We start from the raw sequence: 14,514 nt of genomic DNA on the forward strand, positions 1-14,514 counted from the left end.
ATGAGCTTTCCTGTTTCCAGAAAGTTCATTTTTCATCAGGGCTCATTCTTTGTTTTTGGGTCAAGAATGCTAGAAATGATGGCTTATCCTAAAGAGTCATCCCAGAATGTTACTTTGTCACTGTCCTGTAGAGTTACTTTGACTTTGTCTTGTAGTGTTACTTTGACTTTGTCCTGTGGTGTTACTTTGACTTTGTCTTGTAGTGTTACTTTGACTTTGTCCTGTACTGTTACTTTGATACTGTCCTGTAGTGTTTTGACACTGACCTTTATTATTGCTTTGACACCGTCCTGTAGTGTTACTTTGACACTGTCTTGTGGTCTTGCGGTGTTACTTTAAGACTGTCCTGTAGTGTAATCTTGAAGCATTAAAGTGTCAAAAACACATCACCAGAGTTCAGCTTGTACAGGGTCACAAGAGCAAGCCTGATTTGTCTTTTGAAAAAAGTTGCATTGTGTATGCGTGCTTGTGCTTGTGTGTTTGTCCGTGTGTTGCGTGTAGCATGTGGTTAGTCAGTGTTGAAACATCCACTATTTTTATTTATTTATTTTTTTGGTACTGTTTTTACTCTTTCATTTATGATCAACTTCCCCCATTTCTTATAAAGCTTAAGGAGTTTGAGCTCTGTTAGCGTGTCTAGTTTAGTAGGCTGGCGATTATTACTGACCATGTCTTTGTAGCTAATTCCTCATTTGCTCTCTCTCTCTATCTCTCTCTCTAGTTCTACCTACAGTCTCGGTTCACGTGGCGTGGAGCTCGTCTCCTGAGGCCCCTTCTCCAGTTCACTCTGCTGATGATGGCCTTCTACACTGGCCTGTCCCGCGTATCTGACCACAAGCACCACCCCACTGATGTGCTGGCTGGCTTTGTACAAGGAGCGCTTGTGGCCTACTGCATAGTGAGTATCTCATGTCTCTCTCTGTCTCTGCTCTTGTCCCTCTACCCTCATTTCCTTATCCAGGCTTTTCTAACCTTTTAAGCTCTAAGGACTCTTACTTCAATTGGCCTATCCATGCGCTCCTTTGTAGCAACTGTTGTTAAGTTAAACGAGCATTGAAGAACGTTCCCAAAAATCATATTCAATCTAATGAGAAATTAAAATAGCTTCATAACATTAAGTTTCCATTTAGTTGCCGAGCTAGACTATATTGTTGTAGCCAATCAAAACTAGCAGATATCTCTCCCCCACACATGCTGGGAGTGTTCATGTAAGTGCCATACCGTTCTGTTACTACCTGCTTTACCCAGGAGTTTATGGCACATTCACCCCACTGAGAATTTATCATTCTCTTTGTCCCCTGACAGGCCGGAAGCACTTTGCGGTGAGCTTTTGGCCAGATAAGCTTGTGTGAGAGGCAATCGAAAGTTGAGTTATCATGGGCTTATATTTTCTGCTCATGTTGAAGTGAGGACATTTGGAGTCTGTGCTTGGAAATGAACCACAGAATTTACTGGAAACGGACCAGGATGTTTCCCAAACCCCACCCTCTCTCGCTTTCAACCCCTCACTCTCTCTGTCTTTGTTTCACCCCCCTTTTCTCTCTGTCCACTAAGTTGTCCAGCCATTACAAGGGCAGCAAATCTCACTAATGAGGAGCACATTGCTTGCCTGGAGCCGCTGGGCAACATTGCAGTAGCAAGGAGGCCCCTTTTCCAAGGGAGAGGGAAAAAGAAAGGGAGAAGAGTTCAGAAGAAGAAACAGGCAGAGAATTGGAAAAAAGGAATTTCTACACTCCATAGTTGTGACACATGTCACCTCAGCTGGTGCCAGACACTTGGAGCAGCCAAAGCACTTCACTAAGCTGGATGGTGCCAGGGAAAATTAACTCTGGGCAAGAGAGAGTGATAGAGAAGTGAGTGGTGGTGGATGGGGAGGAGAAGTGAGCTCTCTATAAAAGAGAAATGACAGTGCTAATTATTTTGGACTTTTTTTTTTCATTTTCATGGCTGATATATATCAGCTCTGCATGGCTGAGATGTTCAGCTGTCTCATCTTTGAGAAGACTAAAGGGTATGAGGCCATGAAAGCTCCATTTCTCCACTTCTCAATCAACTCTCCTCTACTTTTACCCTATCATGCCTAACATAAAGTGGGATGACTGGTTTTATTCCCTTGAAGTCAATAAATCTGCCCTGAGTACTTTCGATGTAGGTCCATGTTGGGCATAGTAAAATGTATCAGCATGTGGAATTGCAGCTGTAGGTGTTCTACCACATTTTCTATAACTGTGTAAAAGTTATAGAAAATGTGAACTTTTTTAGTTGGATGCACTGCAGTTGTTTCTGAGCGAGCATGCAGACACATTCAGAATGAAATTCAGAGCAATAAAGGCTTATTATTGATGTATTTCATAGAGTAACAATTAGAGGCAAATGACCAGTTTGCTTTCTCAAAATCATAATTTGTGATACAAAGTTGAATCTGAATAAACCACTGATAAGCCTCTCTGAATGTGTGCGCACACCCACTCACAGGCTATCAGTGCATCCAGCAATAAAGGCAGCATTGTGCTTCTTTTACATAACGATAGAAAATGCAGTAGCACACAAAAAGCTCCAAATCCACATGCTGATACATTTTACCATGCGTAACATGAACATACACGTCATAACTACTCTTGTGCAGATTTTACATGAGTTAAAGACGATAGACCCAAAGTCTTTGAACGTATCACCCACGTTATGTTAGGTATAATAAATGCTACAAAAACATTGTGAAATGTCATTAAAGGAGGAGTGTAGTTTAAAAAAAGACAGAAATAGCTATTACTGGCCTCGGCGTTAAAGGGGTTAACAACTCCTGTAGCGACTCTTGCATTGCCTTCAAACGGGGGCCCAAAGACAAACGTGGAAATTGTTAGCCATGCTAAAATGAAAAGTGCATTTACAGAGGCTCCTGCAGGGCTGCCCAAACCTGGCAAAGCCTCTGTTGCTCCACTTCTACCAGGTTGATTGCTGAGTAGCGGCTGGCACACTTTGGGACATTTCATATGAACGTTACCCAGTGTGCGCTGAGAATTTGATACTGTTGTTTTTCCGCACTATGACTGGTTGGAATGAGGTCTCACCTACGTCTATGATTGTACCCTGATGATGACCATAGATCTGTCCAGCTGTCCCACTGGATTGTGCAGTGCTGGGGTTCTGATATTAAATCAGATTATGAATTTGTTTTAACAGTTTCCCAGTAGCTGTATTCACAACTCCCATGTCTCATTTTTTGTAAGAGTGACACTGGATCATGTTCGTTCATGTTTTTTTTTTCCTGTAGTACTTTCACTAGAATTTTTTTGTAAGTATACTGTCTAAAAAGTGTTGCACATCTTGTGAGGCATATGAAAACCAGCAGAACGTGGCAAGAGAGAGAGAGAGAGAGCAGAAACAAGGCACTTAGCCATGCAGATTGAGGCGCCCGTGTTCTCTCTCTTTTTTTTTTTTTTCTTCTTTTACTACTCTTGCATTGGAAGCTCTCCCACTCCCCTTTCTCCTCCACCTAACTCCCACTCTGCTCACACGCACACATCTGTGAACACTTTGGAAGCCCAATTAGACTATCTCTAATAACCAGAGTTCAGAGGCAACCTATGGGGAGAACATACAGCGCACGTGGCTGCCGAAGAAATAAAAACACAGCGAGGGTCTAAAGTTATAGTTCCAGTCATGTGCATCGCAATGCGTTGAGGGACATCCAGGGACGCTGGAGGTCAGATCCGGCCACTGCGTCGGCCGTGTTTGTCCGTGTTGTCAGGCCCGGCAATGCCCTCCCGTTTGGAAGCAATTTCAAGGTAGCCAGAATTTCAGACTGCTTTCAATATGTTGCTGCTACTAGCTGAGCAAGCTGCTTAGAGCTTTCAGGTGATATATCCTGATATACATGCTATATGCTACCCTTTGCTTCATTTTCAGTTGACACATCAAAAGCTTGTCAGCAATGGTTCTGGCCAAGACCATAAGACTGAGACATAATAACATTGTTGCCATAGTAAACATAGTAATAATATTATTGCCATAGTAAACTCTTTATTGCAGTATAGTACTTTATGGGCTTTGCCACAGCACACTAAGAAGGCTGGGTAAGCTGGATGAAGTGTTGATGGTATGCTGTTGTTACGTTAACATTTTAACTTTAATGTTCGGACAGTGGGCTAAGATAAAGCTAGGATACTTAACTCATTAATATACTGGTAATTACGTTAAGAGAGACAACCATTGTGTAATGACTGATTATAAACATGGACAAACCTATATTGCTAGCCATTTATGCTGCTGCCACACCTGGACTTCATAAACCTTTTGGTTCGTATAGGCGAAGCCAGTCCTGTACTGGTGGAGTTGATTCTTCCCTTTGGAGCACTTTTTGTCCTGAACGCTCACTGCAATTCAAGCTTGGTCTCTGCACACTGAACACTGCCTGAAGGTCCATGTCAAAGTGGCAGGCTTTGAAGTGAGCCCGTCTGGCAGCGGCAGGTCCTGGTGAGCTTTGGCAGTTGGCGCAGAGCTGCTGACAGGCTCGGGGTCTGATCCTCATTAGAGCGAATCAGCTCGAGCGGCTCCACAGGACGGAGCCGCCCAGAGAGCACTGCTCTCAGACCAACCTTAAATGTCAACCTGCTGGCTCGCGTCTGATGAAAGGAAACTCCAGGCCTGCTGGTCCTTGAGCTTAACGGTGCCTCTCGTCTTGCCTCTGTGGAGAAGGAGCTCCTAAAGCCTGTGTGTTCTGCAAGCCTGAGATGGAAGCCTGGGCTATATCAGTGCAACCAGATTCATGGAGGTAGTCTCTGGTGGGATCACTGGCTTATGTTTTGTCTGACAGAGATCGCAAAGAACGACTAAATTCTTGTTTTTTCGGCCTGTCAGGACTGCCGCCACATCCTCCCGCTCTTCCTTCCAGACCAAGTCATCAATGCTGGCCTAGTTTCTGAGCAGCTAACGAGGAGAGGAGAGAGTGAGAGATGTTATGGCCCAGCCAGGCCTCAGTTTCGGAGGTGTTTCCTGCAGACCGATGAGGGTCAACGAAAAGGGGAAACAGCTGGAGGGGAACGCTCCATGTGCCTTTTCCTCTTTCTCTCCCTCTCTCTCTCTCCCCGTCACCACACTCCCCTCTCTTCTTCCACTGCATTTCCTGACCTTCAATGCCCCAGCATTCCTCTGGAGCACTCAGGGTCATGGTCAGTGTTCCTCTGATAAGACTCCAAGACTGAATGCTTCTTTTTTGGCCTGCTAGGCCAGATAGACATTACGATAGCCTATCACCCGCTCCCATATGTGTGTCCGTTTGGCTTGTCTCCATTTTTTTTTACATACAGCTCTCTGTTCGGAGCCATGGCAATGATGGAGGCAGTGTGGAGCCAAAAATAGTAGTGTGGCGGCTTTTTTTCCCCCATCAAACTAAGGAAATTTTAACGGTCTTATTAAAGTCTACCCATGTTACGCGAGAGAGATAAGGGCCAAATGTCGATGCCTTTTCTGTGCAGTCGTTATGCACATGAGCACTGAATGCAGTGGTGCCTTGAAACAAGTTATGCCTTGCGCCATACGCATATGCAAACATAAACATACCCTCAATTTCACACTTTTAGGAATAGGCAAGCCCACACCCATAAAGGACCACACACATACACAGAAATGCCTACCATTAACCTCTTAACAGTAGAGTTGAACTTCATGCTCAATTGATCCATCTGTCACTCTCTGTAAGCCTTTTTCGTATATTAACTGAAAAAACTGAAAAGCTGAATAATGACGGATCTACTTTCTAAAATTAGGCCCAGTGCTCATTTTCATCCGGTCGCATTGTGGCATAGTGGTTGGTTATGAATAGATGTGTTAAATTAGTCATAGAATAACATAATTTCCTGGTCTGGCTGTGCATGTATGAGTCTGCAAAATCCAGGCATTTAAGAGGTTCCATCTCACTGCCATGCAGAGTTTCATCAGTGTGAACTTTATTTGTTTTGCTGTGGATCACTGTTAGACAAAGTGCACAAACTTTTTTATTTTAAGAAATTCCCACTGTTGGGATGTGGAATTCCTCTATGGGGAGCCAAAGATCACAGTTGTGGATAGAAATACTTACAATAAAATAGTTTGTCACTGCATTTTTACTGGGCATTCATAGACCTAGGAGTGGGCGATATGGAGTAAATAGTAAATCATGGCAACTAGAAATTTTCATGATAGATGTATAATGATTAAAAGGTGATAGTTTAAAAACTGCTATCAAATCTATGAATGTGAGGATTATTTAACATTTCACATACTGTCCTGCACTAAATCTAATTAAAAAAATAATAATAATGCTTTCTTTGTAATAAAACATGCATCTTTAATCATCATCATTATTATTCATTTAATCAAACATCTTTAATTATCATCATCACGTACTGATGATATGCACAGAATGCATATTGTATATCACGATAACAAAAAATATCACGAAAACAATACAATTTCGTCATTGTATCCCCAGATAGACTTGGGATTGGAGTTCCTGCTGATTTGCCCTGTTCAGAGTGTATAACAATTGTGTTTTTATGGCCATTCTTTAAGATCTTGCGAGGCTCAATTCAGTCTCCCTCCGGGAAAAGAACTAATGGTTTGGCTTGGGTTCCACAAGCTTTATTGCTCTTGTGCACCCTCTCTGCTGCAGTACTGGACTTCTAGGGAGATTTCCCCTCAATAACTCATATGCATGTCACATGCATGCATCACCACAGCACTGGAAATCTCACTGGTAATCTATAGTCGCATTGCGCAACGTCATAATGCTGTACAACCAAACAAATAGCAATAAGAAACACATAACTTGCTAAAGCCTTTAGGTAGTGTAGTATGTAAGGTTACAACCTAATATGCTGGAGACTGGAAACATGATTACACTGTCTCTCTTGATAAAAATGGCTGCAAAATGCTCTGAATTAAATTCAGTTCAATTCACTTTCATGTTGGCCTTTTTCCCCCAACATGTCTCTATATCTCTGGACATCGGTTTGCTTCACAGCAGTGTGGGACCATGGACCATATCCACAAAGTTCCTAACTGACTTTTCTTATACTCCGTGCCGCACTGCTTGACTAGAAGGCAAAAACAAGCCCTAAAGCCAATGCACTGATATACAGCTTCTTTCAAGTCCACCTTTAACTGCCCTTAAAGCCCATTTACAGACTACTTCTAAGCCTGTACACCCCCAGCCTTTGCCCTAAGGTGCATTTCAGCTCTCTCTTGGAATGTTTCCTGTGGGTCTGTAATAAACAGGCACATGCATACTCTGTGCACATACACACACGCTGCACATACTGGGTTCCTGTTGCTGACGAAGCATTTCTAACACAATAGCCTGAGCGCATGGAGGAAGAGCACTTTCACATGCAGGGTCCCACCACAGGAAGCTTCCCTGCCACGATAAGACTTCATTAGCCGCGCAAGGTCAGAGGACAGAGGTCGCGGTGTTAAGCAGCCCATTGTGAAAAAGCCTGGGTCATCTGCCTCAGAGCTGTCGTAGACACAAGAGCACATTACTAACCAGTGCCCAAAGGGGGAATGATTGCATACCCACACGCCCTCATAATTCAGACTGAAGCATTAGAGAGGCCCTTTATGTTCTAGGTTATGATGTCATTGGCACTGCGGAAAGGTCATATTAAAAATGGCTAATGATCTAATCATGTACATGCATGCAAGCACTCACTAGAGGCTCTTCTGGACTGCCTTAAAGAAATACTCCAAAGTTTTTTCTACATAATCTTTATTTGCTACATCTGGTCAGTTACCATAGACAATAATTTTGACACATTTCTCTGTGCTCAGTAAAAGAACAGAATAAAAAGGGTAATAGAAGCCAGTGGGCAGGTGTTAAAACTTGGTGTTCTTTCATGCCCTGCCAAAGGGATTTTTGTGGGTGTGAGAGGCTGGGAAAGATTTAAAAATGTTAAGAGATAAGTGTTTCAGCAAACTAGGAGAGCAAACTCATGTCTTTCTCTCTGGGTGAGTTAACCATTTCCATTTCCTTTATATAAGACTAACAAGTGCTGATAATATTCATAGAGTTTCCTCATCAGTCGTAGACCCAAAGAGGAAATCTCTTTTTTTTTTCTTTTCTTAGCCATGCATATATTTTTTCCAATGGCATCACCCTTGGGGATTACCCAGCTATGGCGATAGCATGGCAGGAAGCCCCACTGCCACTTAACTTAGCTGCCCACCTTTCCCATCACAGTATCACCCTGCGTGTATATGTGTTGGCAGGTCTGCTGGAATCTGTTATTCCATGCCGCGAGCATCCAGCTCAGCTGTTGTCCGGGCTTCAGCAACTGTAATAGGGTGTGAAGGACAGAACAGGCCAAAAACCTGCTTCATCTCTACATCAGCTCTTCTAGGACCACTAAATGTCCACTCTCTCTGCAAGTAAACTTCAGAGGTCATTACTACATTTGGCATGCCTCATAAGCCAGTCCAGGTGGATGTTTAGCTCACCAGTAAGACCATCCAAAACTTTTTGAGAATCCTTCGGGGTGGAACTTGGCCCGTCGACGCGGGCATACTTCCTCCCCACCCCTCATTGTTTTCCTGTTATGCCGGTGATGTCATCAGGACGTAAAACCATGGCTGCCAGGCAGTGCCTTTTCCTCCCTCAGTGCCTCCCACGCCACGCTCGTACTGACCTCACTGTCTTAGCAAGCTTATGTTCCACACTGACTCAGTGTGCTTGAAAGACCCCAGTAGTGTGGTGGGTGCTCCTTATCAGTGAATGAGCTCAGAGAAAAACGTAGCTGAGTGACTGAGGTCACTGAGGTGATTCAGGACAAGAATATCATGCACCATGCCCACTGACGACTTTACTTACTGACCACTGTAGTTAGTGAGCAGTAGGGAGTTTTTAAAGATCTGATACTTTGGTTCAAAGCAGTTCCTTTCCTTTTTATCCTGTCTTCCTTCGAAACCAAACTCCTTCACACTTTATTCGGACAGTGCACTATAACTTATCATAATGGTCAGTTTGTTAGCAAACTATCTACGGAAACAAGGTTAGGGTTAGGATTAGGGTTGAGTTTAGGATTTGCATCGAGATTATGGCTAGACTTAGAGAGTATGTGTTAGGTTTGGGGTTATGAAAAGGCTAACCTGAATTGAATATATATTTAGTTAAATGCAATGGGAAAAGAGGGTATCTACAAAACATCTATAGCGGACAATCAAAATATAGCCCAACCAATGACTTTGCTCAGTACGGTCACACTCATATCCGAGTTTCGCAGTCGTACATAGATAGATACTCATGTGTTTTGTATTTAAAGACTTAATCTTTGTTTTTCTCTTGAATAGTGAGGCATCTTAACATCTTTTAGATTACCACAGTTTAACATTCATTAGTCCAACAAATATCTGACTTTATGGGTTTAATGTGCTCAATCCACTTCACCCAAACGTGATCGAAGAGAGGAAGCAGACTTTTCCATTATGTATATATTCTGCATTATATCCATCTATTCATCAACAGTGGTTGGCTCTGGATTGAGACATTTTCTTGTAATTGGCTTTTCTGCCAGCTGCTAAGAGTATTAGTTTCCTATCTGCACTGTTCCACATTGTGAATGGAATTTCACCCAAGCGTAAGGTATCACATTTACAAGAAGTGTGATTTCCAAAGCTTCTATGTATCCCCTTCCAGTAGAGAGCGATAACCTTGCATCCCCAGAACACTTGATAATAGTTAGCATCATTTCCCCCACAGTAACTCCAGTATCCTGAAACAATACTCAGATGTTGTCTTTGTAGGGCTGTGATTAAAAAAAAATATTTTTCCAAGAAAATTCTCTCCACGTCTGAGCGAGTTGATTTCCATTGTAATTGGCACACTGAGCTGACTTGTATTCATTTGAATTTATTTAAATTAAACTCTGAACGTTTTTTGCGGGCATTGTAAGCAATAAGGTTAGAACCATCTCTAATAATATCCTTTTTGTCCTGTTCTGTCTTTCCTCTAGGTCTTTTACGTGTCTGACCTGTTCAAGCCCAAAGTGAAGTCTGCCACTCCTCCGCCCTCGCCGATCAAGAAAGAGCTGCTCCCTTCGGCCGACATCATAGACAGGAACAATCACCACAACATGGTGTGAGAGAGGGATGACGGGAGGAACCACCTTTAACCCCCTCCCCCACCCGTCTCCTCTGAAGAAACCTGAAGAGCCACCTGTGACTGAAGAGCAGCAGCACTTTAGCTGTTACTCTCTCTCTCTCATCTGACAGTAGAATGTAGAGGCAGGAGACAGAGACCTTTTACTATTGAGACTCTTTTATGGTTATTATTTTTATTATTGTTATTATTTTTTTTAACTATTACCATCCTCGCTATTCTTCATTTTGAGCCCAATTCACACACAACAAACAAAAGCTAAACAAAACATACAAAAAGGAACTTACTACTGGGATTCTTTCCCCAAAACAGTGTGGACTAAAGTGGGCCTGCGACTTGGTTTGCAGGACCCTGAATGGAGTGATAAGGGCTGAGCGAACGAATAAGGCGAAAAGAGAGTAAAACGTACTAATGAATGGATGGATGGATGGATGGATGGATGGATGGTCGGATGCACACTTGAATGAAAGAAAACAAAAGGAAGATGAGTGTGACTTTTGAGGCTGGTCATGTGACCAGTATCGCTCTCTCTTTCTCTCATTGTCTGTATGTCTCTCTCTCTCTCTTTCTCTCTCTCTCTCTTGTCTCTGAGGCCTTTCACCAGTATAGGACAACAAATTCCTTAGTTATAGGAATGATACTTTTACCTGCAATGTTACTATCACAGATATATTAACAGTATGAAGAACAGTAACTTATAGCACTATATCCAAGACCATTGTAAATCGTCACCACTCGCTGTCTGAGGGGTGTAGCTATGAAAAAGCTCAGTGGAGAGTTTTTAGTGTGTGGTAGACTGATATGAACTCCGACACACTGTGGTGTATAGTGGTTGCAAAGAATCCAGGGGCATTCACATACACCATTATGAAACGTAGACACTCCTGAGCACTAAACCCATTGATGCTGTTCTTAGCTACCCACACAGTAGCCTAGCTCCAAGGGATGTTGCATTTCACTGGGGGGGTTTTTTTTTGGGAGGAGGGTGGGGGTTGGGCTGGGGAGGGGGTATAAAGAAAAAAAAGACGGCGGAAGTTTCTAAATTGTGATTTTGAGATAGAAGCTGACCATCTGCAGCAGTGTTGAGAGCATGGCTGAGCCGTGCTTCCGCATTGTGTCCTGGAGGGGTGGGGAGGATGGTGAAGGGGCACAGGGGGGACTTGTCCGCAGGGTCATTTGGGGTTGAGTCCCATCGACTGCACTGGCTTTGGCACATTTCTTTGGTATGGGGAGAAAGAGCCTCGTCTGCTGGCTGGTATGGACTCTTCTTCTTCCCAACCACATAATCACTCAACAGCAGCTGTGCCGTTCATGCCTTTGGCCAGTGGTGTCTCTAGTTGAAGTGTCCCCCAGCATTTCACCCAACAAAGTGTGGGGTCCCACCACAGTCACTCAATGCCACGTGTTGTGTATGAATGGATACATGTGTGTATGTATGCATGTGTGTATGTATGTATGTATGTGTGTTTGTTTGTGTGTGTCTGTGTTTCTGCACCTGGTCCTTGACTTGTGCAGATGAATATTACCATGTGAAGAAAAAAAAAAATGAAAGAAAACTGTGGATTTTTTTCTTTCTCTCTCTCTCTAAATGCCTCTCTTTGGCCTTTTTTTTCTCTAAATGATGTCTACTGTCCTCACTAACCGCTGTACAGTTCTGCCAGTTTATTTTACAGTACACCATAGCATACAGAACATCTACACATCTACACAACCAAACGCCACACAGCCTTCAACATGTTGCACATCCCCGCACATTGTATAGTCCGTCCTATCATTTCAGCAAGCTGTTTTATTTTTTTTCTTTTAAATATATAAATAATGTATAGATCACTAAAATTAACTATGTAAAATATTATTTCTGAACATTTTTAGATATATCCACTATGAATAAAAAAATGTGTCATGACCTGTGTTATTTACAAATTGCTGCTTCACCAAGCATTGATTGACAGATTTTTTGTATTTAGGTAACTAAAATATTGTAGATTTGTGACAGTAAGTTTTTAATAAGCGTTGAAAAAAAACACCTACAAATGTATCAAAAATGTACTATTAGTATTTTTGTATTGTCTCATTTTGTACAAAAGAAATAATAGCAAATGTTTTTTTCTGCTAAATGTACCTAGCTCTAATACATGTGCTTTTAAATAAAAAGCTCATTATGAACAGAAATGGCTGTATGATTTTTTTTATATATATACAAGTTGTATTGTGTTATGATTTCAATATAATTTCGCTATTGTAAGAAAACATTGTGGTCTGAAATTGTAGTTTTTGGCCTATAGGAAAGAAAATGTTCTTTTAATCCATTCATCAGTAATGTTCTCACAAAATGAAGATAGTTTGGTATAAAGGACACAGCCCTGCTCCTATAAAGCATCAAACTGCTGAAGGCGCCCCATTAAGGAGAATTCTCAGCCTGCTAAATGTGAGTGAGTGAGTTAGAATTCAGGTCATCGAGGTGCATCACATTTAAAAAAAATATACAAAGTTTTCTATGAGAGCGATCGTCAGTGGGCCTCGTCTTGTACTTGAGGTCTAAAACCAGCTAATGGTATCCGTGGAAATTTCTCCATTACAAAATACATCACGTGATTGCTAAGAAGAAAACATCTGGTGTCATTAATTTAACTCTACATGACACTAAATGCTTAGTTTAGAGCAATGGAGAACAACTTTGAATGATTAAGCCATCAGGCTCTTGACGTTTACTGTAATCTGAAATAAGACGTTCTGAGAGAGTGGGAGGCTTCACCTTCTTGGCAGTGGGCCATAGTGCCACAAGCATGCCTGGCAGTGTTACAGCAGCAGAAAAGCCAATGTATCATTCTCTCCACAGTAAACTTTAGTTCACATCCATAAAAGCACTCGGCGCCGCCACTGGGACTCCAAAAAGCTGGACTTCAGCTTTCTGTTTACATCTCTACAAACTAATCCTTAAGCCTGGACCCAACTGATCAAACTAAGAGCTCTCTGACAGGAGACATGGAATCACGGCGAGTAGTAAACGTGTGTTAAGACTGCAGCCAAGTCAGCAAGTGAGTCAGAGCTGAGCTAGAGCACTTTGGCAAGGAGAAGCCCACCGATAGATCATAGCAGTGGCATCTGGAGGAGTTCTGAGGGAGCCGGCTGGTCCTGCGGTCATGTTTGGCTGTAGAAAGAGAGCGAGAGAAAGAGAGAAAAAGCTGGCATGACCTGTATTCAGGAAGAAGGCCAGGAATGAATGGGTGCTAGTAAGAGTAAGAAGGAGTGTTTGTTATGGAGACCACGGAGAGGCTCGAGAAAGGGCGCTCCAGATGTTTGTCTCCACCCCCTTTACTTACAGAGACTGGTGTGTAGGGCTGCACAATTTTGAATACATTTTATACTGCAATATAAACGCCAAAGATTACTGTTATATTAATGACAAATAATGCCAAACACAGGCCTGCCTTCACCTTCCTATCTGTACTGTAAACCCTGGGAAATTCAGTTTACTTAAACCAGTTTAAAAAATTTTTTTCAGTTGTTTGGAATTATATATTGTGTGGAATATATGTAACCTTCTAAACCCCATTTCTGAAAACATTGGGACGCTGTGCAAAATGTAAATAAAAACAGAATGCAATGATGTGCAAATCATTTAAACTCTATATTTAATTGAAAATAGTATAATGAGAACATATCAAATGTTGAAACTGAGACAATTTGGTGCTTTATGAAAAATATATGCCCATTTAAAATTTGATGCCTGCAGCACATTTTGAAAAAGTTAGGACAGGGTCATGTTTACCACTGTGTTTCATCACCTCTTCTTTTAAAACACTCTGTAAGCGTTTGGGAACTGAGGAGATCAACTTCTGTAATTCTGAAAGTGAAATATTTAACCATTGTTTTTTGATATAATATTTCAGCCGCTCAACAGTTCGGGGTCTCCTTCATTATATTTTCTGTTTCATAAGTGTTGCTGGCATCACATTGAAAATGGGAATATATATTTCAAAAAAAGTATATATTTTCTTATTTCCAACATTTGACATGTTGTGTTTGCACTATTTTCAGTTAAATATAGGTTTAAATGATTTGCACATCATTGCATTCTGTTTTTTATTTACATTTTGCACAGCGTCCCAACTTTTTTTGGAAACGGGGTTGTGAGTTCAACAGACAAGTTATGAAGCTGTGACCCATGATGCTAATTATCACTCCAAATATTGTGTTGAGGCAACTTAAATTTGTAAGTTTTTAAATAACTACCGATCACTTCTGCTTAAGCATTTCTGTCCATCCTTCCACTGTTAGAAGACAGATTTACACTACGGGTCTGAATGTACAGCTGTCAGAAGTATACATTCTCAGAAACAAAGGTACTAAACTGTCACTGGGGCAGTACCCCTCTTGTCACT

General features: G+C 41.9%; 1 protein-coding gene across 2 annotated transcripts in view; it reads left to right on the plus strand.

Moving 5' to 3' along the window:
- plpp3 (phospholipid phosphatase 3) overlaps positions 1-10,320 on the plus strand; it is a 51,785-nt gene extending 41,465 nt beyond the window's left edge. For both annotated transcript variants that reach the window (XM_036581585.1, XM_036581584.1), the window contains exons 5-6: positions 722-898; positions 9,984-10,320. In XM_036581585.1, coding sequence (XP_036437478.1) covers positions 722-898; positions 9,984-10,112 — 306 coding nt within the window. In that variant the 3' untranslated portion in view covers positions 10,113-10,320. The remainder of the gene's footprint in view (positions 1-721; positions 899-9,983) is intronic.
- Positions 10,321-14,514: the final 4,194 nt, after the last annotated feature.

This window comes from Colossoma macropomum, unplaced genomic scaffold, assembly GCF_904425465.1.
Source record: "Colossoma macropomum unplaced genomic scaffold, Colossoma_macropomum, whole genome shotgun sequence".
Taxonomy (NCBI): Eukaryota; Metazoa; Chordata; class Actinopteri; order Characiformes; family Serrasalmidae; genus Colossoma; species Colossoma macropomum.